This window comes from Phoenix dactylifera, chromosome 5, assembly GCF_051530095.1.
Source record: "Phoenix dactylifera cultivar Ajwa chromosome 5, Ajwa_hap1_PhDact_Kaust_v1.1, whole genome shotgun sequence".
In the NCBI taxonomy this organism is placed as follows: Eukaryota; Viridiplantae; Streptophyta; class Magnoliopsida; order Arecales; family Arecaceae; genus Phoenix; species Phoenix dactylifera.
In genome coordinates this window covers 3,426,696-3,454,008 of record NC_143194.1, presented here as the reverse complement: position 1 = coordinate 3,454,008, position 27,313 = coordinate 3,426,696, and the positions used below count along the sequence as shown (strand labels likewise).

Here is a 27,313-nt window from a genome sequence, read left to right as displayed (position 1 = left end):
ATGAGTTCTTATGGTAGTAGTCTTTAGTAGTTAATTTCTTAAAACAGCAAAGTTATATTTAGAATATATTTATGTTTTATGAACCAAGGTTTGCACGTATAATCATATCTTTCCATTTAGCATATAGTTAATTATGATGCGAGTAGGTCTTTTTTTCATTTATCTCAAAAAATATATTTAAGATATTTTTTTTAGCAATTGATGTGACCAATCAGAAATGCTAAATGTTCGAAAGAAAAATATTGGAAAAAGTATAAAACAATATTTTACTATTTTAACTTTGCTGATGTTTGAAGATATCATCCTAAAACCCCAAACATTTTTTTTTTTTTTAGGGCGAGCATTATTACTTTCTTTTCTCTAACACAATGCCTTTCAAATAAATTAACTTAAAAAACAGTATTAAATTAGAGATTTCTTGGCCTGCCCTTTGGCAGACAAATAAATTTGGCATGCCACCCCATGGCCCTGCCTGCATTAATTTGGCCACACTTAGTTTGCGATATTATTCTTTCCTACAGGGCAGCGGGATCTAAAGAGGCATTGTTGTGATACCATAACGTGGGTTGCATGCATGCAGGAAGGACCACCTAGTGGTGACGATAGCCAGGTATATTAAAATAATAAAATATTTTATGTCATTCTTTGACGACAGCCGAATGTAACGAGTTTTAGAGGGCCAACGTGGCCGTGGTCTCATAAGGAACGCTGGAAAACGGCGACAGACGGCCGTTAGGGCCGCCACACCAAACGAGGGAGAGGCAGAGGACGGAATGGGCGACGTCAGTGGAAGAATCGGCAGAATAGAAATCAGCCCACCTTTCACTCCCTGCTCCGCCCGGCGACCGTATGTTTTTTTTTTTTTTTGGTACAAAGCGACCGTATGTTCGCGCGCGATCATGGGGGAGATGGACGGGACGTGGCGGGCTCCACCATCCACCGTCCGTTCTCGAGCCCACCGCCATCGGGCTCCACGTCTGGCCGCACTCATGACCGGTTGTCGGCTTATTCCCATGTTCCGAAAAAGAACAAAAGGAGAGTAGAACAGTGTGGGTCACTGCCGGAATAAGTTTTGAAGATGAATTGATAGCAGGGGAGAATTTTGGACTTTGGCTGCTCATATAACTCATGGAGCGCCTCATAAAGGTGTTTTTTTATCTTTGAGCCTTCATCTTTGAGTTTTTTGAAAATCAGTTTTGACTATTTCATTTTGAATAAAAGCATAAGGAAAGATACTAGATTTGTCCTAAGGAACCCAAGCACTAAGGTGGTGGTTGTTAGTGACCACCAAATTTTTAGCACCTAGATTTTTAGAACTGAGGACTACTTAGACCTGCTTATGTCATGCGTAATAAGTGCTTCAGGCTAGCTTAATTATATAGAAGGATGACTCGTCCACTATGATCAACTAGATCCAAGAGGCCTATGCGGTGGTGGAGGGTACACTCCTTACTTCGAGATATTTGGATAATGATCAGAGATTGAGTGACCTTCCAGGTTAAGTATGTATGTTAAAAGGCCAACGGAATGGCAAATTGGGTAACAGCATATGCGACTAACTACTCAGAATGTATCTTATAGGTGGGAGAGGGAGAGTTGCTCTGGGCACCCTGAGGCTTGTTGTTTACTCATTTTAGGAGGTATATTCGTAGTCATGACGTACAAAACACCTACTTTGCCCAAAAATAATAATAATAATAACTAGTAATGCTTTTTGGGGGTGGCCCACTGCTGGTGCTGAATTAATATATAGTTATCCTAGCACCACCCTATTCCCGGATGAGAGCGTTATTCCTGGGGGTAGTTGGGGTTTGGTATAATACACGAGGTTTGCATGCGGAATAGGCAAGCCGCATGCAACGCTTCGCCAGTCTCGGTCTCGGGATGTGGCGTGATAAACTAATTTTTTTATTTTTATAAGAACAATGCCACAGGGAGGGGGCTTGGCTTGCTTGGGTCAGCTTTGACCGTATGCATATCCTAAATTTAGTGAAGTTCTATACTCATTCCCATTATTGGACCTCTAAGTGTTGGGTTACATGGTTGGATTTTTGGTAGAAATCAAGTTTTTCAATAAATTATTTTAGTACACTTTTGGCCTTTTTTGAAATTATTTATTGCTCTCAAAAACTATCTCACGAATAAGGGTAGAAAAATATAAAAATTATGTTTAAAAAAAGATTATCTATTCAAGAGACAAGTGTATACCTGTTTATATGTTCATGTATGCATATATGTGTGTAATTAGGTTGAGATTTTAAACACAAACTCGACCTGAGAGACTTTAGGTTTAATTTAGAGCCTAAATTTAACCGATAGTTTATTGGATCTATTTTTTATATTCAAATCTATGTTTCGAGTTAGTTTCAAATTAGGTTTGTAGGTTATCGTCCTCCATTGAAACATTAAAATAAAAATAATATTTTAAATAAAAGGTGATGTAGTACTTGATGTTATGAGTCATGATGATATACTTAGAATACAATAGCAGAGAACTTGGATGGGACATGGGCTTCATTCATGAAGAAGTGCAGAGGATGGCTTTATGGTTCACTTATCATACAAGCTAATTTTAGGTTTGCACATTAAAAGTGCCGTAGATAACTAGTTGGATCATTCATATACACAAAAAAAATAAATACGGCAGCTGATTAGATTGCCTCCTCGACATTTTCATAATGTCTTATGAGATAGCTGTGAGACTATTTTTCCTCTTTTACATCATCTTATATTTTTTTTTTTTTATTGTATTCATGCTAGAACTGTATAATCTATCTGTTTTATAATAAAAATAGAATTATATCATGAGAAAATGTACAAAAATGATTTATTATGCACTTGTAGTTATACATTTACATACATTAATTTAGATGCATACATTCTGAAAATGCAAAAAAAATGATATTTTAATAAATTGGATTACGATGGTATGTCTCATCTTCACAAAAAGGATACATAATGTTAATCTATCAGGGGTCAATTTACTTAAGCACATCCAAAACCAATTTAAATTGGTCTTGATCACTAATGCATTGCAGCAAAACATCATGCTTATTACATGTATCCAACACCATCTAAATGTAGCTTTTACTATGTGAAATTTATGTTCATCCATTAAGCACAGCAATTTGAGAGAGATATATTTTCTTTTTAAAAAAAAAAAGAGTTACAGTTACCAATCATTTGTATCACGGCTCAGTTCACTGAGAACTGAGCTGATACAGTAAGTTCGTAATCGGCATCATACACAGGAGGGTAAGGGCTGTCAGTCGGCCCCCTGCCTCTCAGCCAATCACTGAGAGACAAACTTTCACATCAGATTGGAGAATTAGAAGGTGATTTGATAATGATCTCCAATATTTTTCTGAATGTTTAATTTTCTTAGCATATAAATATAGCTTACAGCGACCCAAGACCTCACCCAAAATAGCTAGCCAAAAAAGTATTATTCAAGTTCTTGATCCTATATAAATACTTAAAATTTATTCAGAAAATAATCAATATTGAACTAAACACACGCTTGCACAAGTCCTCACATATCTTTCATTTAAGCCCTAACATCTTCACTAAGCTAAGGATCCAAATTCATTCAAATCCAATCACAAATATTACAATCAGCTCATAGTTAGTTCATATATACCCGTGCTGCAACGTCTCCTAATCCACATATATTATTGGCCGAATCTGTACCAATAACATTTATCACAATTCAGAACTACAGCTCAAAACAACCCATTTTGGGCGGGTTCTCACGCTTACATTGCATAATGTCATTTTCTTGTCAAACATCCTTTCTTACTAATTCAATGGTAAAGCAAATTCATTTATTCTATGAGGAGGGGCCTTGATGCTATAATCAGAACCATCCCTCATTTCCTGAAAAGAAAAGCCATCCTACATATGTTGCATACCCGTTTGTTGACCTGCTAAACACATTGATGGTTGATATCCGCCTATTAATCGTTTATCGGTCTCAATAGTAACAAAGATAGATAGATGATATATCTATGCGATGATATAGATATTGAAATAACAAAAAGAATAGTTGATTAATTTAGATCTCTTAAGATGGTAATTGACTATCTAGTGAAATAATGAAGAATCAAATATACAGATTATTATGAATGATATTGTTTTTAAATTTATATGTCCCATCACTTATTTTTTTATCCACTTGATGTACAAGTTAATAACCTCCAAAATAGGTATTTTTTGGATGCTAGATTTTTTTTTTATAATAAAGAACATACCTCATACCTAGTTAGCCTGCCTGAAACATCTCCCAAGCGTAATATCTGCACTCCATGCACGTGACCCGGCTGCACTCATGCACACCGTTTCTAATTAGATGCACAAACTGAGGGCTCACAAATCCAATCCTAATATACGCACGTACCAAGTGCAGGCCCCTCCTTTTCTAGAGAGGGCAGGCTTAAAGGGAGAGGGAAGGGAAGCAAATTATAAGGAGACCCCACTTTCTTCCTCCATTGGAAGCCGTGTCCATTGTTTGCAGGACCAGGCCATCACTCCATTCCATCCATCTGCACTCGCCATCACACCAATCAATTCCATGCTCCCAACCCGCCAATCCCCCTTGCTAGTTGCTCCCCACCGCTTTGCTCCTCAAAGAGATGGTAAAACACATGTTACACATCCTGTTGAGACCTGCAGGCCCAAAATAGGTAATCTAAATCCAAATCGAGCCGGATTGGATTGTTGGATAAATAAACTGAAATTAATCAAAAAAAACAACAGATCGGATCGAGTTGAGATTCAATAAATTTACACTCGAGCCGAAAAATAGAATGAGTCCAATTTGAGACATTGATCCAACCCAACAGATCTTTAAAAATGGATCGAATCAAGTCTAAACCGATCGAGTCATAGGTCGATCCGACCCATTTGCAGCCTTATACAGTATGAGATCTGACCTAGGAGCATAAATAGAATCAGGGGGCTACTGGAACTGAATTGATTCAGTAGAGACCTTTGATGCTTAAGTTAAGTAAAGCTTTGGTGCAAACGATTTCATAAAAAAAAAGAGCTGAAGGATACGCTACATGTTGTAAGCGAGGTGCAAGATTCGATACCTAAGGTCTTCTAGCATGATTTATATAAAGAGAATAGCGAGAGTTCATCACAATCTGGTTGCAAGAACTCCGGATGATCAGTTAAAACTTTTCTTATCAGCTGCTTTAAGATTGCACCGAACAGTAATCATCCACCCTATACGCTTTGAAGTTTGCCCGAGAATTGTTTGAGCACGCAATGTGTTGCTCAGCCATTGATCGGCCGAGCTAGCAGTTACGATTTTGGTGAACATCCTATCTAGGTCGTATCAATTGCCAATCTCAATCCAATGTAAAGTTGCCCTTTTCCATTATTGAAACACCGGATCAATTGACACTTTAGGATTTTATCAATTTACAATGTGATATTACATTCACAGAGTCAAGAGTTCCCGCGCGTTAGACCTTTAATATTTACCGTACTCGTGCTCAATATTGCTAAACTTATGAGCGGTTCTACCTAAAAAATCCAAACTCCGGATGTGGACCAAAACCCAACCCATCCTGTTCAATTTATAATGGGGATGTAAATCTTCTCCAAGAGCGGGCCTCATCATACCCGCACACGAATCTTCACGCGGTTTTGAGACATTGACTCGGATGCGAGAGTAGGAGACACACCTGCGCGAAATCCTAGCGGACCAAATGCGCCGTTGAACCGATTAATGCAGTACACGAGACCCTTTGAGATTCACATTTACACATGTACTCCAAGCACGAACCTTGATCTTTATGTGGACTGCCCTCTAACTTGCTCCGGACGGAATATTTCCGCCATGCAGCGGACCAAACTCGGATGGGCTACTATTCCAATGTTGAAGTCCTCCCAGTTTTTCTCCCATATTGAACCAGTTTTTCGTATCCGTAAAAATAGTAAGAAATCGTATAACGAACTAGACAACCCATTAAGTAATGAATGTCTTAACTAGACAATTTATGTAATAACATAAAATATAAATACAAATTACAATGAATTAGTATAAAGGCATAATCAATTCCGTTTCAAAAGGTAAATTTATTAAAATCCATATCTTTATAATATTTGTATACTTAATTATAAATCCAATTCGAAACAAATCACATTCAACTTAATAACCTTTAACTATTACCACACTTATACTCCATGGTTAGGCCAGAAATAGAACTGCCCTTGTACCCTATGGAGTGGGCCAGAATACCGTACTTATATCCCACAGAGTGAGCCATAATACTATATTTATACCTTATGGCACGGCTAGAAACATAATCAATAAGCTCAACAATAATCAAAGTGGCAATACATATCCTCCAATTTACAGGGTCTAAAACATAATTAGATTGAGAGTTTAAATTGATGCATGCCAAAGGTTTTTTTACAAAATAATATATATATCATAATCCAATCAATATAACAATAGTTTAGAAAATATTACTTCGAATTACATATCTATTTTTTTATTCAAAATACTATTTCATAAAATTCATAAATCACATAAGTCGATTAACAATTTATTTAATATAAAAATAATATTATATAAATAAAAAATTAAGAAAAGGTAAATTATTACTTATCTTGCATGAACAACGAGCAGACAATCCAACTAATCATGAAATCTTCCTTTAGTACCTAATATCCAAAATCACATTATTATTTTATTAAAATTTAATCATAATTAATTTAAGAATAAACATTTTAAGTCCCAATACCCTCGTAGTGCTGAATAAAGAGAAGTGCTTGACATCTCGGTCAGTCCGATCAAAGTAGAATTCATATGATCATGCTCAAACTATGGGTATGGTGGTTCAATAGAGGTCAAGGATGACCAATTGTAATAGTGTCCGAAAAAAGGCCAAGGTGAGACTAGTGCGCCACCCGATGATCATGGATTGGGATCTTTTACTAGGGTTAATCCAAAATCACCGAGAAGAGTATCTTACTAGATCATCATATCTAGAAAGAGTAGAGAGAGAAAATTCAGTAGAGAGCGAAAGAACGGAAGAGAGAGAGAGAAAGTTTTTCTCTTTCTACCTAAGGAAGAGGAAGGAAGATGGTCGCTGTGGGTGGTGTCCGGAGTCAGAGAGCCACGACCGACCAACAAGCAGTCAACGATGAGTGGCAGGCGGCAGAGCCAAAACCATCAAAAACAAAAATTTTAATATCTTAAACAATGGATCTAATGCATCCCGGTGGTTGGAGCTCCGACCATAGCTTTCAGCCACCATGAGGGATCGGTGATAAATCCCGATGATGAGCGCCGGTAGTGAGAACAGTCAAAATCAATAAGAAATAGAAGTCGATCGGTCAAAATAAGCGAAACAGGGCATCATCCTTTTCTATCAAAAACCCGGCGCCCTTTCTCAAGGGGCAGGGACATTGTTTTTAACTATGCTGCGAACCTTGCTATTCTGTTAAATACTTGCATTGTTTTTAACTAAATAGAGTTTCAAACATTAACTTTCTTTTTATTTTCAAAAAAACCCCTGAACTTAATGGAAATACGGCAGCGCGAGTGCACGGGCTACCTTGGACACAGAAAACCAAACCATAGAAGAGGAAAACCCCGGAGACCGCGAACAACCCTAAACAAGAGGTGAAGAAGAAGAAATGGCAACCGGCGGCCCTGAGAAGAACCCTAAGAAGGCGAACCTCTTGGATCCCCATTCCATCAAACACCTCCTCGACGAATCCGTCACCGAGGTAATATCCATCCCTCTTCCCTCCCCCGCTTCTCGATCGCTAGGATTCTCTTAGCTCTCTTCACCTCCGGCGATCTCTAGGGTTTCTGAGGAGGCGGTGCTGGCCCTCGTTTCAGGTCGTCAAGAGCCGTGGGTACGTGGAGAACGTGAGGCTCAGCAACTTGAGATTGCTAATCGGATTCATCATTATCGCCATCGCCCTCCTCGCCCAGTTCTACCGTAAGAAGTTCCCGGAGAATAGGGATCTCCTCGTCGCCTGTATCGGATTATATCCTTTCTTTGATGGTTTTTAATTTCAAAATCTGGAATTTCTGTTATTTTATTTGAAATAATTAGGGATTTTGTTCCGGGGATTACTTGGTCTTTGACTCGGGCAAGTATGTAGTTTTCAATGGGCTGTTGCAGTTCATCAGCTACACGAAGGAGAAGAATGCTATCCTTTTCACTTATCCCCCTCCTGTGAGTTTCTTCGATCTTGATATGTATAATGAATTTATAATATTTGTTACCTTGGATGTATGATCTCTTGCACTGTATGTGATAGATTTTAGCGTACAATTTCATCCTGTAATTATAATTGCAAAATAGTTAATATATCAAATTGTTTCTTTTTAATATGTTGTTTGATGGGACTAAACTGGATGAAGGGGTCTAATGTGCAGTCGTACTTGTATTCTTCCTGTAATTAATTTTTGTCATTGGTTGTGTTTTATCTTCATTTCAAAATGTACGTTTTTTCTGGGTGTTTTAATGAAAGTAACATAATTATTGCATCATGTCATATAATCGATCACTCATTTTGGATTCCGACGCTATTGAGTTTTAATGTCCATGCAAGATCCTTTTGCTGCCGAACTCTGCAACTTCTGCTCGATAATTAGTTTGATACAAGTTATGGAAGCTAGACCAAGTTTCCAATCACCTTAGGAGACTGTTGGGATGACTGTCATGGTCTATAGCACTGCAATTAAAATGCTGACATTGATGGGGCAAACTCTAAAAAACTTGGATTGAATAGATATTATTGAGCTGAACTTGGAATACCAGAACCTTTCTCTGAACTTGGCATACCAAAACCTTTCTCGTGCTTCTGTTTGTGGATGCAATCCTTATTCTGCATAATATTCTTGAATTGAATTGTGTTTCCTGTTGAGCTATTTGTGTCTATAAATTTGCTAATAATGTAAACTTGCATGTGCAACTGAGAAATTTTGTAGACATCTTGTAGATAATTGAGTGCCTTTTATTGTTTATTACAGTAGTGTTCTTTTGAAAGAAAGCCATGTGGTTAATCTAAAACTGATGTTAGAAATATTCTGTTATATAAGTCTGCTCATCCATTTGGTTCAATTTATACATAACTTATGAACACTTCTAAGTGAAAATCTTTTATTGTTGCACTTGCATCCATAGTAACTCTGCTCTCATTCCCACTATTTATGTGCAAACAAAAGTAGATGTTGCTATGAGCAATGGATATTGGTGACTTAAACATCTTAAGAACATCAAGGCCCTGATTGGATGAATGAAGTTTCTGTCCTTGGATAACTTGTGATGGGTAGGAGCTCCCTCTCCAGAGACTTAGGGAAAAAGAGAGGGAGTGAGCTAGCTCGCTTATCTTCATTCCTGATTTTTCAGGATCCTGAGGTCCACTTCCAGTGTGATTTCCTCTATCCCAAAGGAACTTGTGAATTGTGATTCGGGGTTGTGGTTTCCTCTATCCTCCTCCCTTCTTTTGTTTCTCTAGAGGGCATCTCCCATTGATCAGTAGAAGCCCATGGATAGAGGATTCTTCCGCCATCAAACTAGGGCCTAAGTCAGCAAAAATATTTTGATGCTCTCAACATATCCCAAATTTATAAGGATGAACTAAGTCTCTCATTTGACATCATGTTTCCTTTCCTTTCTGAGCATTTGCCTTAATTTCCTCTTTTTGGGATAATGGTTCTTCACGTTGTCTTCTTTAATTCATTGTCTTGTAAAACATGCTGAATAGCATTCCGTGATAAAGAAATATCTTCTACTTCGTATACTATATCCTTTACTGTATATAATGGAAAATGTTGGAGGCTAGCCTTACGCATAGTGCTCTAGAGTCTGAAGCCAACAAGGAGAGGGGGAAAACATGTGTCTAGTGAGAGTTAAAAATACCACTCTCCTAAGATAAAAATGCTGAAAATTAGTCTCTCTTTGGAAACTAGAACCTCAACCAACTCTAGCTCCTCTCTTAAACATTTGAAACATCTAACACAACTCACGAATTCTCTTTCCTCTCGTTAATCACAACTGTGCATGCTTTCTCTCATGTACATTACATGATTTCTTCTCTCTTTTATTGAACCTGTCCATCCCATTGCAAATTATTTCTTTGTCTTTGATGGCAGCCGTTTATGCGTGTCAATATCTAGTAATGGAGAATTAAAAGAAATGGAAATGCTTCATCTTACAAAGGGATGCTTTATGAAATTTTCTACGTGACTAGTTAGGCATGTTCACTAAGAGGTGTATTAAATCCTAACTAAGAATATTTCAAAACATAATAAATGAGTTAGCTAGTATCTAGTTTTCAAGTACTATTAAGTTCTTCTCCATGAGATTGAGAGTATCTATTGTCATTATTGGTTATAAGCTTCTTTTCTATTTGTGAGTAAAGGAATCGTTGATCTGTAGGGCACATTTTTATTTACTTTGGTTGGAGCTACTTCCAAGATGCTTTATGTTTGCAGTGCAGTGTTGTTAGGTGACTTCTTTGTCTACAATAGAACAAATAGGTTCAGAGTAAGGTAATTTGTTGGAAAGAGAAAGCACTGCTGGATACCCATTTCAATAATTTTTTCTTTATGGTTGTTGTCGTTGTTTTATTATTATTACTATTGCTATTCTTATTATTTAATTTTAGGATTTATTGATGCAATATCCTGTTACATATGAGGCTTAGGAGAAGATAAATTTATTTGGCCATATAAATTAGTTTTATTGAAACTCTGCAACCAACCACATTTTCAGATAATTTGTGACTGAAGCTGTTATGTTTTTATTTCAAGGAAATAGATGAAACTTCAAACCATGTTCTTCTCTTACTAATCTCCTTATCTGTTACCAATCTCTGCAATTACTACCCTATAAATGTGGAATCCATTTTATCCCTAGTTCAGTCCCTGCTTTCTCTGCCTTTATTCAGACCTTTTCCAGTCCTTGGTCTTATGCTTGTGTGAGTGCAGTTTGTGACCGCTGCGATAACTTCCCTACCTGCCCTCTGCTGACCAACATTCATGCTTACTCGAGGACTTTTTTTGTAACGATGACCTGATGCTGACAAGGCTTGCGATATGTTCACTGGAATTTATTTGGAAAAAATTGGTTAACTTTAACTGTAAATGGTCTAAACAATTCATGGTCACATTATGTGGTAATCTTTTGAAAAATTCATGAATTATACATAGATCACAGACCACACGAACTATTCTGCAAAAAACTTGTTGGCTCATAATTTACTTGCAAGCATATTTGAACTTCATGGCTGTCTAAATAAATTGCTATGGAGGAATTTATGGCAGCTCATTTTAGTGAGGGAAGTACGTATTAACTCATGGTTATTGTGCCTCCTGTGTTGTGCGATCGGAAGTCATAGTTGTATGCGCTCGCAACTTGAGAGTCTGAGAGTTGGAATGAGTTGGAGTCTGGGGCTCTGCAAAAACATTGATGAGAAGAATTCAAGAAACTGCACTCTGCAAAGCCTCTCCCTTCTCTGTTCGTTCTCTCCCATGCTTTAGCTTACACCTGTTTTGTGGCTGTCCAGCGGCCATATTGCAGCCAACTGCCCTAGGGTAGATTGACAGAGGGCCGCAGAACATCTCCTTAAGCTTCAGACTCGAAATTTTCAATTTATATTTTGTCTGATCTAAGTAAGAAAAGTTATGTTCTTCGAATTGTTTCATTGTTTTCCAGTCTAGCATTTGCTCATGTTCTTTTTCTTTTGTTGCTTCTTGTTTGGAGATTGACGAAAGGGATACCATTTGCTTGTCCCCAAAATATTTGATGGAGAAACTTTATCTTTCCTCTGGTCATAATATATGTATATATTTTCTACGAATAAGAAACTGCTAACACCTTATGATTTAATTTCCATAATGGTAACCTCTTATTTACTTGATGCTGTGAGAGCGCAAGCTAACAAAGCACAACAATATGTAGCCAACTAGTTGACTTGCACTTTGGTTTCTAGTTGAATTCAAACTAAAGATAGGGATTTAGCTTCATTCGTGCCAACCAATACAAGTCTGTTGGTAATAGACTGTTGGGTTTGGACTTGTGCCTAGATGGCCTAAACTCAACCTTGTCAAGCCTGAGCAGGATTTGGACTTTCTTTTGGACAGGTTGGCATATTAGAAGGGTGCCCAAACACCTTAGTTATCTACCAGTATAAGTTTCACAAATTCTTGATTAGTTGTTTCTTCCTAACTTACATTGACCACACATTATTTGGCAGTGCATCTTGCATCGTGTTTCACAAACTTGAATTGTTGTGTATGTTTTTATTGGATAATCGATATTTATCATATAACTTTTAGCAGATTATCTAGTTTTACTAGCTAACATATCTTGCACATTTCAATAAGTTCTCAAATAAATATAGAAATCTTTTCTTTAATTTGCTTATCATCACCTTGATTTCTTTGCTTATTTTTAACTAGTGTTCAGCATGTGTTCAAATAGGGAATTGTAATAGTGACTCTGCATACTGAAGTATCCGGACTCTGATATAGCAATAAAATTCTAGAACCTAATAAAGTAATAAAATCTAAAAGATCACTGAAAGGCCTTAGAGTCCAGAATATAAGCTTGATTCTTTGGCTTTCTCATTATGTATAGAGGATTTTCAAGCTTAACTTTTGATATCTTAGAAACTTTTTATTTGCCTAGGCATTTGTATTTTGTCCAATGCTACGTGGTTGCATGACCACTAGCATACTACAACTGCCTTTGAAAACATCGAATCATCATGATTAGAGGTTGCAAGGCCTGCAATTCTAGCAAGTGTGCCTTTGTTCATCAGTTCTCTCTTCTCTTCTTCTCTGTCTTTCTCTTTCCTCTCCTCATCCTGTCTACACATCTTTGATATATACATGTGTCCCTGTGATATACTATATACTATTCTCTAACTCCTCTCCCAATTTTCTCTAAGGAAAAAATTAACATATAAATATTTTTTTTTATTCCATTAGAACTTATGAAAATGAATTTTAAACCACTAGGACCTCGAGTAGCTTGATAATTAACAATTCTTTTAACATGCCTTAAACTGCTAACCTGGTTTACTCAACCAAATTTGCTGTGTGGGTCAGGCTGGACCTAAATTTCATTTAAGAGCCTTACAAATAGCTCTAAGCAGTTTGAAGCACTCATATCATAATAACCCATGTGATACAAAGGAAGATTCTTAGAAGTTGGAATCTGCCAGAAAGCAATAGATGACTTCTACAATCACGTGTACTGATCATCATCAGTCTTTAAGGAACTTCAAGGATTTTTGATCTGAATAATAGATAAAGTAAATAGAAAGATGTTTATATTATGGAATCAGTTGTTCCCATATTGGAAAAACCTATTGATATTTTTCCTTCCAAGTTTGAGTCTAGATAGATTTGCAATGCTCTAGGATCACCTCCAACATTTTTAATTAATATTTCAGTTCCATCTGTAAAGACTGCAACATTATCTGTGCGAGATTTCTTATTCAGTTTATTCTTTGTTATCTTGATGTCTCTTAGAAAACTGGTTGCATTTTTATTGAAAACTCACAATAATTAAAGCTGATAAAAATAGCTTTATGAGACATCCTTGCTAGAGGTCTGTATTTTATTTGATAAAATTAATTGGGGTAAATGAAGAACTAAGGGGTCTCGATGTTTTCTTTGATCCAAAACCTTGTCCAAATGCATTGAGACTGAACCTTTTCAGTTTAGAATTTTGCATTATCTATTAGTGACTTGTAGGGTTTTATATATCTATGACAAAACAAGCCTTATTTTCTGAAACCCTTCTGCGTTCTACAGAGGTTGACCATTTTCAGTATCGAGCAGCATGCTGTTAGCCTACTATTTTTGAAATAATCTTCTTGGTAAATTGCAAGAATAAGTAGCACTGTATTTTGGAACAGTTTCAGCAATGGTACCTCTTGGTATAAAGCTTGGAAAGGTATGACTAATCTCTTGTAGGATACTCCCTAAAGTGAAGAAAGTGTATAGTGGCATGCACATCCTTAACTAAGAAAAATTTTGAAAGGGCAGCAGTAAATTGTTTGTCTTTGAGAATTGCCAATGGAAGATCCTTCTTCATGTATTTAATAGTCTCTCCCCCAAGTCTTGCTAGCCATCGATTAAATACAGCAGAAACAACTTCAGGATTAGCAACAAAGTTACTTTTAGCAAGGTTAATAATCTCATGTGGAGTATCTTCTTATTTTTTAGTTGATATTAGTCAATGAATTTAGTTCTAGAATATTTTTATCAGTCAAAATTTTTCCTGCTCAACTTGATATCACTTATTTCAACTTTTTCTGGGGACAAACTGCAAGAATACTTTTGGTTTCTATCACTGTTATCCAACCATCTTTTGATTTCAACCTTGTTAGGTATCGTTTTCCAAAGTTGTGGACTCCAGAATACTTAATCCTGCACAATCTCCCTTTTGTGTAAACTTCATTACTTCACAAAATTATTTCTAGGTAGCATTGAGCTTGTTTTAATGTTGTTTTGCTTACAAGTTTGTTCTTTTCTTTTGTTGCATAGATCTCAGCTGCCTTTTCTTTTGTCTAATCAGGAGAAGAAATTGTATGATGTTTTTTGTTTGAGCATCTGTTGCCTTTGGACACTCTTGAGTTCCTCCCTCTCGAGCTATCTTGTCATTACAATCTCTCATTTGAGCAAACATCATTACATATTTATTTTGTGTATTTCATTTGAGCAAACATCATTAATTAATAATGTTTGCTGCTTTATGAAAAGAGATCATAAACTCTTTTATTATTAGATTTTTCAAAATGAACTTCAAGACTATTTGCCTTGTGTTTCTCGCACTGTATATGAGCTCGATTTGTTTATTGAGTTTCAAAAACACCTAAATCATGTTATATTTGCTACTACTTTGTTCATGGTCATCAGATCTGACTTATCCATCTTTATACTCATGTAACCTATTCTTGACTGATGTTAGTACTTCGACCTGCCAGCATCCCCCATACTCTTTTTTACCCAAAAAGGCATGCTTAGGCAACCTTGAATACTATGGTATAACATGTTTTCCCATCAGTTAATGAGCACATAAAAAATATTTGTGGCACTTGCGTGCTTGTTAGTATACCAAGCTTTTTTGATTTGAATTTCTATTAAAGATTTATTATCAGGTTATCCTGGAAATATGAGCTAGGATTATTTTTTATGAGTGTCTTTATGGGTTTTGTGTGCATTCATGATTATTGTATTAGATGATCCAGAACCAAAATCCCATTTTCTTGTATGTGGGTGCTTGTTAACAAATTCTGTCACTGATAATATTTATTGATTTTTGAGCTTGTCCTTTAATTTCCAGGCTATTTGCTGCTTTTTAGGTAATTTCTGAAATCTGGCCATGTTTTTGTGGCACACAGGGATCCTTCAATAGCACTGGGCTGATTGTGTCTTCCAAGCTGCCAAGGTTCTCTGACTTGTATACTCTTACAATTGCTAGCGCAGACCCAAAGTCCATTTCTGCTAATAAAACAGTCCACCTGACTAAGAGTGTGACAAAATGGTTTGTTCTTGCTATTGTTTTGCTTTTCAGCAAAGGTTTTGCTGCTTCTCTTGCAATGTATTGAATTCTGATGTTTTTCATTGCCCATGGCTGAAAAAAAAGGATTAGTAGAACATTTATCTGAACCACAAGAAAATGAGGAACAACAACCATGTTGGAATTCATTTTTCATGAGGAAGTGTTTAATAAATGATCCTTCAAGAGGTTTATAGTGGCTTTTGTATATTTCTCATAAACATGAAAAGGAGTGATGAGATTTCCATTATGTGATAATTAGGACTAATATTGGCGAGTCGTTCCTATTGGATTGCCTGCATTGTTGGTCTTCTTCACCTTTTAGTGTTAATAAGAAAATCTTACGGATGGCAAGCCTCTATTGCCTTACTTGTTTAGCCTCCACTTACTTAAATGTTCTCTTTCTTTGAATTATACTTAGAATGATTCTATGAATTTGCATTGATATGCTGCATCATTGATATCTTAACCATGACCAACAAGTTTCTGGCTAGTTATATTGGTTTGGATTTGCAGATATTTCTACTATCATTGATTGTTTTGTTCTTACTTCAGCCCTTACATCCATTGCGATTCCTAGTTTTCAAGAGTAGTTGTATGTACCCAACAATTGAGTGTGTCCATTTAATAGTGGCTAAGCATTCTTCCTCAAAAGGATTCATATTATTGCTTTCTATTGCAACTTTCTCTGCCACTGTTATCTCTGATGCTTTCACTCACTAGTTTTCTTGTCAGGTTCACCAAAGATGGGGTCCTTGTGGAAGGTTTGTTCTGGAAGGACGTTGAGAGACTGATCGATGATTATAATGGAGAACGAAAGAACAAATGACTGTGGATTTCCTGCCTTGATGGAAAGATGGAGGTTGGTCTCAGAAAAGTACTCTCTCTGCTGTCAGTTTCATAAAAATATCCATTCCTGATCTGAAAAAAATATTATATTTAAAAAGAACATGATGTAGCCTAATCATCATTTTATTGGCACATGAAAATTATGGATTTTTTTGGTGATCCTTTTTGATATCTAATCATTTAGGCTTCGTTTGGTAGAGTTGTTGGCAGTAGAGCTCTCGAAAGTAGAGCTTTTTGAAGTAGAGCTTTTATAAAATGCTATTTGTTGCTTGGTGAAACTTTAATATGCATTTGGTAAACAAACTAAGAAAGTATTTAGAGAAGCTAACGGTACTGCGGATTGGGTGGCCAGCCATGCCAGTAGCACCTTATGGGCTGAGGATGGGGAGCTGCCTCGGAAGCTCCACGATATTCTGTTTTCTAATTTTATTGGGTGTATTCGTACACGTATTATATGAATTACCTGCTTTAACAAAAAAAAAAACAAACTAAGAAAGTACTTTTGGTATGATAAAATGACCATAAAGGATATTACATAGTATTATACAATAGTTTATAATAAAATATAATATATATTAATACATAAATATATAATATCGTATAATATTATTGTAATGTAATATAATATAATATTATTATAATATAGTAATATAATATTGTATATTATAGCATAATAATATAACATAATTTGATATTACATAACATAACATATCAATGTATTATAATATAATGTAATATAGTATTATAGTTATAGCATAATACAATAATAAAAGTATAAAATATTATAATTATGATCATTATATATTAATATTTTATCAATATAATATTTTTAGGAACTAATTTTTAGGTTTTTTATTTTTTTGTTGGGATTCTTGCATATTTCTGTAATATGAAGGGATATTTTTTGTAATTATAATATTTTATCATGGGTATTTTGGTCTAAAAAGAAAAAAATTATAAATCAAAACAGTTTTCTGACGTATGTTAAAAGTGCTTTTCCGAAAAAACTTTATTTTGGAGCTTCTCTGAAGAAGAAGTATTAGCTTTCTAGCAAAGCTAAAATAATTTTTTGATTTTTTTACCAAACACCTCTATTTCATTCAAAAGTATTTTTGGAGGGTTAGAAAGCCTTTTTGATCCACCAAAAGTTCTACCAAACGGGGTCTTAGACTAGCATTATGGACTTGTTTGATTCATAGGGAGCGAAAGGGGAAAGTGTGGTCAATAAAAAAATAAAAAAATGCCACGTATTTGGTTGGAAGTTTTAAAGGAGAAAGATGGGAAAGTAGTTTTCCCATAAAAATAAGTTTTCCATATTTCATAGAAAAGAAAAATATATATGGAATATAGAAAAGCCACTTTTCCACATGTTGGAAATTGTGGTAATTTTTTTACCAAAAAATGCCCTTAAATCATTGTGATATTCTTAATAGCTATTTTTACTAGTTAATTATGGACTATTAAAAATATACTATTAAGAATTACCATGGTATAAAAAAGTTATGGTAATTTTAATATAAAAATATATTATAACTATTAAAAATTATCACAATATAAAGAAGTTTGTAACTATTAAAAATTGGTAGAACTTTAAAAACTCAACTCAATAAATATTTGTAATATATATTTTTAAATTATATATACGCAACTAAACTCAACTCATATGAATATATTATATATACGTAAAACTTAAGTAAAGAGTGATGATACTATAATAGCATCTTCCTACATATGGTTCTTAAACATTAGTCTTCTCTAATTTTTTGAATTTTTAAACAATCCTTGCAAGCTTATCTGTTATGCTTTAATAATTTGAAACCTATTGACCCTAATCTTTCTACTTTTTGTATTAGTCATTATGTGATTGTAAATTCAAATACAAATCAAACTCGATTGAAGTTACCAAAACAAAACCATCTAAGGCCATTCATATATCGACTTTTAAACTGAGTACATTACTTTTGGGCTCCAATTAGCCAAGTCAAAAGCTGAAAGAAGTCATATGCCATTGAAGCGAGTATACTTATTTTCATTGGAAGTAATAACAAACCAGTTCCATATATACAATCAAGAATACTCCTAAAATTCGCAAAAACATTTAAGAATAGAAGCAACTAATCAAACATCTCCTTTCTTAGTTTTCTTTGAGCTCGAATCCTTCAGCTTTCTTAGTAGAATCTGAGTTATTATAAAATTAACATTTGAATGATTGTCTTGTGAAGGTTGCATATCCATATTCTCGACGAATATCCTTTACGATATCAGTTGGCCTATATAACGGCATATCTTGAAGTTTATCTTTAACAATATTTGACACCCAACATTTTGAAGCTTTAGGATGCGACCGGACTTGCAACCCTCCGCCACATGTATGCTGATTGTTCATTTTTTTAGCTGCGAATCTTTTTTGATTCTCAAGTTGGGAAGCATGGATACGCCATTCACATTCTTCGTATGCACATTTTACGGTCACTCGTTGACGATCGTTCTTCATAAACACAAAATCTCTATAATTTGCAAAGAGTTTTCACATCATTGAACTCTTGACCAATGCCCTCTATAGAGGGTTTCCAAGCATCCAAAGAATTTTTTTGACTAGGTTGCTCTTCGATCGCAGCTCTTGTTTCTTCAACAACTCGACCCAAATTACTTGAGCTACCCTTTGAAAAATTTCTGGATCTGCAACTAAACTCAACATTTTGGGATGGGCCACTTTCCCTACAATAAGTTAAACAAAAATTCAGCATACTAACTAGTAAATTTGTGCTTAACATGCACAAACTAACAATTGAAATATGCAATACAATAAAGATTTAAACTAAGGATGCCAAAATAGAAACAGATGCAATTATCTTGTGCATTACCTCATATCAATTACCACATCAGCTGCTTCGGTCAAGCATGGAATATGACTAACAACCATCTCAATCACCGGCACATTTAAGTTGACGTGTATTTGATGCATATTCCGAACATCTTTATTGCCTAGGAGCGTAATAAACATCTAGACTTGTTTGAAATATAATATTTAACTTCTACCATGGTATCAGATAGATGTCTCCACCTTTTCACTATTTTCTTGTAACTTTGATCGAGATTTGTGTCTTCGGAGATGGAAATAATAAGAGCTCCGCTACCATAAGAACAAATAGCCATGAAAACAGGGCTACTTTTGTTCTTTGAAGCCATGACAATGGAAAAAGGAGAGAGGGATGAACTGATCGAAATTTTGATGCTATTTCAACAATGAAGCGAAGGAAATGCTGCCACATGAACTATTTTCCGTATAGGATATCAGCAATGAAAGACACAGAAGAAGTTTTCCAAATAGGATATGAGCAATGGCAGACACACAAGAAGATAATCCAACTAAAATTGGATTTTTGTTTAATCACAATAGGGAAACAGAGAAGAACAGAGGGATATCTCAGTGGATTATGGAAAATCTGAATAGAATTTCAACCTCTTTTACTCTTCTGCAATCAAACCATTGCCACTAAAGATCGAAAGGGACTCTCTGCAAATAAATAAGGAGCAATCTGAATTTTCGGTAACTCATGGAGAAGAAATTCTCAGCAATCTGAATTTTCAGCAACTCACAGAGAAGAAACTCTCTGTTTCTTCTTTGGTTCACCTATAACATCTAACTCTCTTTGGCCTCGTTCTCAATAGAGAAACTCTCACCGGCTCTCTGCCAACATATAAGGTATCAAAAGGGACTCTCTAGAAAAAAAACCAAGCAATCTGAATTTTCTGCAACAGGAAACAAAAAGTTTCTTCTCTGTTTCTTCTTTGGTTCACTTATAACAGTCTAACTCTTTTTGGCCACACTATCAATGGAGAAACTCTCCCCAACTCTCTGCCAATAGATAAGGTTCTATTTCTATTTTTTCAGCTACATGAAACAGAAAAGAGGGAGCGGAACCAAAAGCCCTGTTTGCAGAACATTTCCCAACCGTTTTCACAAGTTTTGAACCTTAACGGCAACGAAAGGGCATCTTTGGAATTAAAAAAAAAACCTCTGTTAAGGACCGGTAATTAAGATTCTCTCTCATCTTGGACCGGAAAGCTCTGTTTGGGTCAACAGGGATTTTTTATTACACTGTAGTCATTGGGAGGGTCGGGAATTAATTTCACCTTTTTTTTCTTCTCTTGGGCCTATTTCATTGATGGGCCCGGCCAATAGGCTATATCTATGACAAAACAAGCCTTATTTTCTGAAACCCTTTCATTATCTAGCAGTGTGCTGTTAGCCTACTATTTTTGAAATAATCTTCTTGATAAATTGCAAGAATAAGTAGCACTATATTTTCGAACGGTTTCAGCAATGGTACTTCTTGGTATCAAGCTTGGAAAGGTATGACTAATCTCTTGTAGGATACTCCCTAAAGCAATGAAAGTGTATAGTAGCACACACATCCTTAACTAAGAAAATTTTGAAAGGGCAGCAGTAAATTGTTTGTCTTTGAGAATTGCCAATTGAAGATCCTTCTTCATGTATTTAATATGCTCTCTGCCAACTTCTCTTGCTAGCCATCAATTAGCTACAGCAGAAACAACTTTAGGATTAGCAACAAAGTTAATTTTAGCAAGGTTAATAATCTCATGTGGAGTATCTTCTTATTTTTTTAGTTGATATTAGTCAATGAATTTAGTTCTAGAATATCCTTATCAGTCAAAATCCTTCCTGCTCAACTTGATATCACTTATTTCAACTTTTTTTGGGGACAAACTGCAAGGATACTTTTGGTTTCTATCTCTGTTATCCAACCTTCTTTTGATTTCAACCTTGTTAGGTATCGTTTTCCAAAATTGTGGACTCCAGAATACTCAATCCTGCACAATCTCCCTTTTGTGCGAACTTCATAACTTTACAAAATTATTTCTAGGTAGCCTTGACCTTGTTTTAATGTTGTTTTGCTTACAAGTTTGTTCTTTTCTTTTGTTGCATAGTTCTCAGCTGCCTTTTCTTTTGTCTAATCAGGAGAAGAAATAATATGATGTTTTTTGTTTGAGCATCTGTTGCCTTTGGACACTCTTTGAGTTCCTACCTCTAGAACTATCTTGTCATTACAATCTCTCATTTGAGCAAACATCATTACGCATTTGTTTTGTGTATTTCAAATTCTCTTGCTTGCCAGCAAGTTGCCTTCATAGCCTACATGAGCTTAACTATTTATCTGGAAAAAGAACTGCAGGGATGTGAATTTCAAAACTGTTGTGAATTGCAAAACTGTTGTGATGATTCTGGCCGGCCTACCGACCGACAGCCACAATCTCAAAGCAAAGAGGACATGAGCTAGGAGTTTAAGATGCAGCCAATTTCTTTTCTTTAAATTTATTGTAGTTATAATTCTTCCTCTTGAACTTGTCAGGTTACTGATGATTCAACTCCTACCCTCTGTTTGGTGCTAAGGATGAATTGGAGGAGAGGATGGATAGGTCTTCTATCCATTCTCCTATGTGCTTGTGAAACAAAGAAAGTTGGATGGAAATGATTCTCTAAAAAAAAAGAATAAATAATATTTATATAATATTTTTACTAGACTATCTTTTGATAAACGATATTATTATTATCAATTTATAACAATTTTTATGCTAAAGAAGTAGGACAATATTTAAATATATAATCTTTATAATTTGTGATTATATAAATTAATATAAAATTAAATAAATAATTTTATAAATCAATTATATATAAATTAATATATATATATATATATTATAATTATATAAATAACTTATTAATTTATAGTTTAATAACTGATATTATGATTCTTCCTATTATGGGCAAGAACATGATACTGTGCATTATCTCGTATGAGCTAGAGCATGGCGTCATTTATTATCCCATCTTGGGTAGGAAACGTGATCGTGCCTAGTCAAATGTTGAAAAATAACTTAAATTGCTTATTATACCCTCAGTATGTTTGTTGAACTCAATACCTGTTAAAATATTGTCAAATGGTATTAATTATTTATTTCGAATGACTATCGCATGGAATTATTAGTTTGGTTGTTAAATATTATCATGGCTTGTTAAATAGTGAAAATAAAAATTCAAGTACTGATTTTTTACTGAGTTGTTAACTCATGCTATACTTTTTTATCTTTCTTTTCAGAGCCATAGAATGCTTAGTACTCAACTATGGTTTGAAATTATTGGTGCAAGATGGAATCGTTAGAGCATCTCCGATACTAATTAAATATTTGAAATTTGTAGTTGAACAACTTTTATATCTATTGATTGTGGGATTATTTTACTTTGTCTCTAAATGATTATTATATTTTTATTTTTTCAATAATGGGAGTTTTAGTTTAAATCTACTGACCTTGCATATCCATTGGAGTCGTATCATATGTAATATGCAAAATCGAAGATATTGAACAACAAAGAGAATAACATTGAGTTACAATTTAGGAAATAATGACAAAAGAAAGAAAAGAAAAATGGAGAGAAACATGGAAGTACAATGACAAAATACATAATTCATTTTATTTCCCCCAAATAAAGATGTATTCTAAATTTAGGATGCATTTGGTTCGCGACCGGAATCAGAATCAAAATTAGAATGGATTGAAATCAGAATCGAAATGGTCATGTGTTTGGTTTGTGACTAAAATTAGAATTGAAATTGAAATAGAATTTGAATACTAAAAGAGAGAGAAGAGAAAGTAGAGAGAGAGAGAGAGAGAAGGGAGAAGAGAGAGAGAGCTCTCTTCTTCTTTTCCAAAATATGAGAGAGCCCGCTGTCCCTTTCTTCTCATATCAAGTGTGACAACGGCTAAGAATGCCCAGCTCCAGGGATGGCGGCCATGGGCGGCCTTCAGATATGGCACTGGAAAACATAAGGAAGAATGACCATGAGGGGCAAGGGATGATCCACACCAATCTCGGCCTAGATTCTAGCCGACCCACTGACCGACAGCCACACAATTTCATAGTCCTCTTAAATGGGGAAGGTGGAGAATCTTAAATAGAGGGAATCCTAGAGTTCTAGATAAACTTGGATTGTCCTAAGAGCCCTGGATTCCGATGAAATTAGAGATCGAAGTCCTCTTACGTACAAAGGCCCAGCCCTCTTCGGGCCAGCCAACCAGCCCAAGAAACACAGGTTATCACAACATCCTCTTTTACATTATTTACTTTTATTGTCTTTTTTTTTCTTTCTAAGTTTAATCAGGTGAGTTCTTTCTGAACTTCTTGTGCATGCTCTGCATCTTTTCCAAAGTTTGGATCCTTTGGTATCTAACTTGCGCAAACTCTCGTTGTCATATCTATCGGTCCTCCACCATAGAAGAAAGGGAATTGCTGAGGTCCACTGAATCTTATGGTTAATCCTACGTCCAAAGTAGGAACAAGTCTTGCAGAAAGATGCAGCCATAGGGTACGCCAAGCTTTTAGCTGTCATATGTCCTGTTATGCTGCTTCCAGTCCTTTGTAATGGACCAGATGTTGATAGATCTTTTAACATCAATGCAAGCCTCTTAATTTCACCATATATAGATGACAACAGATGCTTTCCTGTCTATATTTTGTGCTAGTAGGCATATTCTCTAGCCAATCCTATATGTTCTTTCTATGGTTAAAATGAACTTAAAATTAATAACGAGGAAAAGACGTAAAAAAATAAACAAGGAAAAGAAGTTTATATAACAATATATATAAAAATTAATAACAAAGAACTTTAGAACCTTCAGTGGCTTAGTGTCCTCCAATACATAACCATATTTCGTTATCGTTGAAACATCGTAGCTCTAAACTTGCAACCATGAAAACGTGTAACTATATTTCTCCCACCATTAAAACCATGCATCACACCTCAATCCCTCGACCTCAAATTCAGAACCATCAACCAGTAGAAGTATTCTTTTGTCATTGCATGTTAAGATGTTATGGAGAACCAAATTATTCGAGTTCGAACACATCCAATAAAAATCAGAAAACAGAATGTCACGAAATGTCCTAGGCAAATCCTCTCTTCAGGTCCACAGGTTGCTATCGAAGTGATTGGCCGCATAAGCGGCCACTTGCTCTGCAGCACTGTTGGCCTCTTGAAAGATGTGCTTCGTTCGAAAGGCCATCCCGTCTTCACTCATCGACCAATTGTCCCAAGTAGAAGGTAGTTCCCATCCTGGCCACTTGGACCCTTTTGGATCCAATCTACTACTGTAATTGAGTCATCTTCTAAACTCTCTCTCTCTCTCCCTCTTTTTCTCACACGCGCACACAACAGAAACGTCTTTATTTTAGAGGGTTTCTTCGGACTCGCTGCTATTCAGTGCTGAACAGCTCAGCAGCCCGTCGGTTTCTTCGGACCAATTCCCACCGCATGCATGCAGGTGAAACGCTGCATGCCGTCCACTTCCCTATCCCATAGAACAACTCTTCTATATATATATAAATTACCTCACACTGAATGGCAGCAACTCATGCAGTCAGCTAAAAGAAAGAACTAGTAAGTCAGCTCAAGATAAGGCAACCATGCTTCCTATCCTCCTCCTTTGCTTCCTCCTCCCCTCCTCCCATGCCGCGGACTTCTGCGTCGCGGACCTCATGGGCTCCCTGACCCCCTTGGGCTACCAGTGCAAGGTGGAATCTGCCGTCACCACCGACGACTTTGTCTTCACGGGCCTCGGCGTCGTCGGCAACACCTCCAACATCATCAAGGCTGCAGTGACCCCGGCCTTTGCCGCCCAGTTCCCCGGCGTCAACGGGCTGGGCATCTCCGCCGCTCGCCTCGACCTTGCTGCAGGGGGTGTCATTCCCCTCCACACCCACCCTGCTGCCTCCGAGCTTCTCGTGGTCACCAAGGGCATCATCGTTGCTGGCTTCATCTCCTCAGCCAATACTGTGTACTATATGACCCTCCACAAGGGTGACACCATGGTCTTCCCCCAAGGGCTGCTGCACTTCCAAGTAAATGGTGGCGGGACGCCGGCGGTTGCCATCGTGAGCTTCAGCAGCCCAAGCCCAGGGCTTCAGATAACATCATTCGCGCTCTTTGCCAACAATTTACCATCAGCATTGGTGGAGAAGGTTACCTTCCTCGATGATGCTGAAGTGAAGAAGCTCAAGAAGGTGCTTGGAGGGACCGGGTAAGGGAGCAAGCTTTTCAACCAGAGAGTTGATTTGATGGGAGTTGTCTAGCTGAGGTTTTTCTGTGTATTGAGTGCTAGGTGTGCTTCTTTTGTTGTGGGCAACTGGTGGCGTATGGACTCTTTTGTTTTGGGTGAGGTGTTGTGAGGTGATCAAATCTAATTACGTACGCTTGGCCTGGACGTCGGAATTGTTAAAATTCATGGAAAAAAATTTCTTTTTCTTCTTCCCCTCCCCTAAACAAGTCTAATTAAATAGTTTAACGGATAAAATAGAGATAATCTTGGATTGCATGGAAAAGGGAACCTTTTAGCATGATCCACATCATTCTTCAGAACAGCCAAAAGTTTCCACGGATGTAATACCAAAGCTGATGAAGGCCAAGAAGTGTGCTAATTAATCACCAATCCATTAAACATCTGCTACATAGAAAAACTGTAGAGATATTTTTTAGGCAAAACTATGGAGTATTCGAGCTTCCTGAGAAGCATGCCTCATGTGGCAGGCATGTCACATATGTGATATGACATGCTTCAGAATTAATTCGTAAGTAGGAAAATCATAATGAAGTCTGTTACAGCAATATATAGCAACTTAATAACTAATAGCACTATTGTTTTGAAAATCCATATATATTTTGATATTATTTTTTAAAAAAAGCATGAATATTTCTTCAAATTCAGAACTATAAACTAATATAATTGGAGGATTACAAATTAAATATGTTACGACCTCAACAGTAATTAATTACAGTATTAATTAAGTCAGCATCTCTTCTTTTTTTCTTTTTTTGAGGGAAAGGTCAGTTATTTCAAACATTGATTAAACAAGCTTGAAGTACTTGGCATGTCATTGCATTTGAATCCTCCCGTAGGCTATGATAGCTTTACAAGTAGGTAGGTCAAATTAATTACAGTCAAGTTGCAGCAATTATAGCACCAACTTATTGGGTGACTTGAGAGGGTGCTTAATGTACATATGGAGTATGCTTGTGGCGGTTTTCTTTCTGGTAGCCTGTCCATCTCATGCACCTGAGAAATCATTTTCTTGGGCTATTGGCATGGCCAAGTGGTCCATCCATTTCGGCCACTTGATATTTAACCAATCCTGTGGCCTTTCTTTTCTTGCTTTGATCTTTTCTAAACCCCCGTTTCTTGGAAACACTTTGATGCTTGTCTACGTTTCGAGACGAAAGAAAAGGCGCACGGACTGCCAGTTCGCAGGTGAGAAGTTTAAACTGGGAAACAAATCCTATTTTGATGTTGTTTTCCCTTCTCCGTTTGAGAGAAAGGTACTGATTCACTTGTAAAGCATGTTTAATGGAGACAAATAGGTGCCGAGGCACCTAAAGAATTTTTTGCCAAAGAAGCGAATGTTGCAAAATAGAGGGAGGAAAAAAAAAGTGGGGGGGGGGGGGGGGGGGGGGGGTGGGAATAGAAGAGAAAGTGAACAGAGAAGAAGCAAAGAAAGCATGAGACAAGCTCGAAGTCCAAGCTTTCCCTTAACTTTGATCACTCTGAAAAACCCTCTTAGTAGCGGCTAACAAACGCTAATATATCAGTGATACAGAACAAGTGATTTTGGGGTTGGGTGTGCTATGATATATATGCCTCATATATATATACGTATACAAATACACAGACACACACACACACAACCGTGCATTAGCCAATCAGCATATTTTACCTTTGCAAGATGAATTACGGCCCAATACAATACCCATCATTGGATCGAGCTCACGGCTTTTGCGCTCACAGTTCAGGCCAGTGGGCATTGGCATGAACGTCCAAGTTCAACCCTAAACTTGATTTGA

At 36.3% G+C, this 27,313-nt stretch overlaps 2 protein-coding genes across 9 annotated transcripts; both read left to right on the top strand.

The window, feature by feature from the left end:
- The first annotated feature begins 7,552 nt into the window (after window positions 1-7,552).
- LOC103704903 (signal peptidase complex subunit 2-like) lies at window positions 7,553-22,727 on the top strand. 8 transcript variants are annotated; one of them, XM_008788404.5, is made up of 6 exons: window positions 7,555-7,746; window positions 7,862-8,013; window positions 8,123-8,204; window positions 15,394-15,536; window positions 16,275-16,413; window positions 22,523-22,727. In XM_008788404.5, the coding sequence occupies exons 1-5, from the start codon at window positions 7,654-7,656 to the stop codon at window positions 16,378-16,380; spliced, it is 576 nt and encodes a 191-aa protein (XP_008786626.1). In that variant the 5' UTR covers window positions 7,555-7,653; the 3' UTR covers window positions 16,381-16,413; window positions 22,523-22,727. The 8 variants fall into 8 exon arrangements, with proteins under 8 accessions (XP_038985420.1, XP_038985421.1, XP_008786626.1 ...); XM_088721385.2 differs by lacking the exon at window positions 22,523-22,727 and adding an exon at window positions 21,776-21,945; XM_008788403.5 differs by lacking the exon at window positions 22,523-22,727 and adding an exon at window positions 21,599-21,735.
- Window positions 22,728-24,098: 1,371 nt separating this feature from the next.
- LOC103704905 (germin-like protein 8-14) lies at window positions 24,099-25,682 on the top strand. Its single transcript, XM_008788410.5, has one exon. The coding sequence runs from the start codon at window positions 24,886-24,888 to the stop codon at window positions 25,501-25,503; it is 618 nt and encodes a 205-aa protein (XP_008786632.3). The 5' UTR covers window positions 24,099-24,885; the 3' UTR covers window positions 25,504-25,682.
- Window positions 25,683-27,313: the final 1,631 nt, after the last annotated feature.

What these genes read in the sequence shown, in the direction of transcription:
- LOC103704903 (XM_008788404.5), top strand. Translation starts at nt 7,654, where the DNA reads ATGGCAACCGGCGGCCCTGAGAAGAACCCTAAGAAGGCGAACCTCTTG. An exon ending in CTCGTCGCCTGTATCGGATT is followed by an intron (nt 8,014 to 8,122) that starts ATATCCTTTCTT and finishes TGACTCGGGCAA; the next exon opens with GTATGTAGTTTTCAATGGGC. An exon ending in TTTTCACTTATCCCCCTCCT is followed by an intron (nt 8,205 to 15,393) that starts GTGAGTTTCTTC and finishes TGTGGCACACAG; the next exon opens with GGATCCTTCAATAGCACTGG.
- LOC103704905 (XM_008788410.5), top strand. Translation starts at nt 24,886, where the DNA reads ATGCTTCCTATCCTCCTCCTTTGCTTCCTCCTCCCCTCCTCCCATGCC.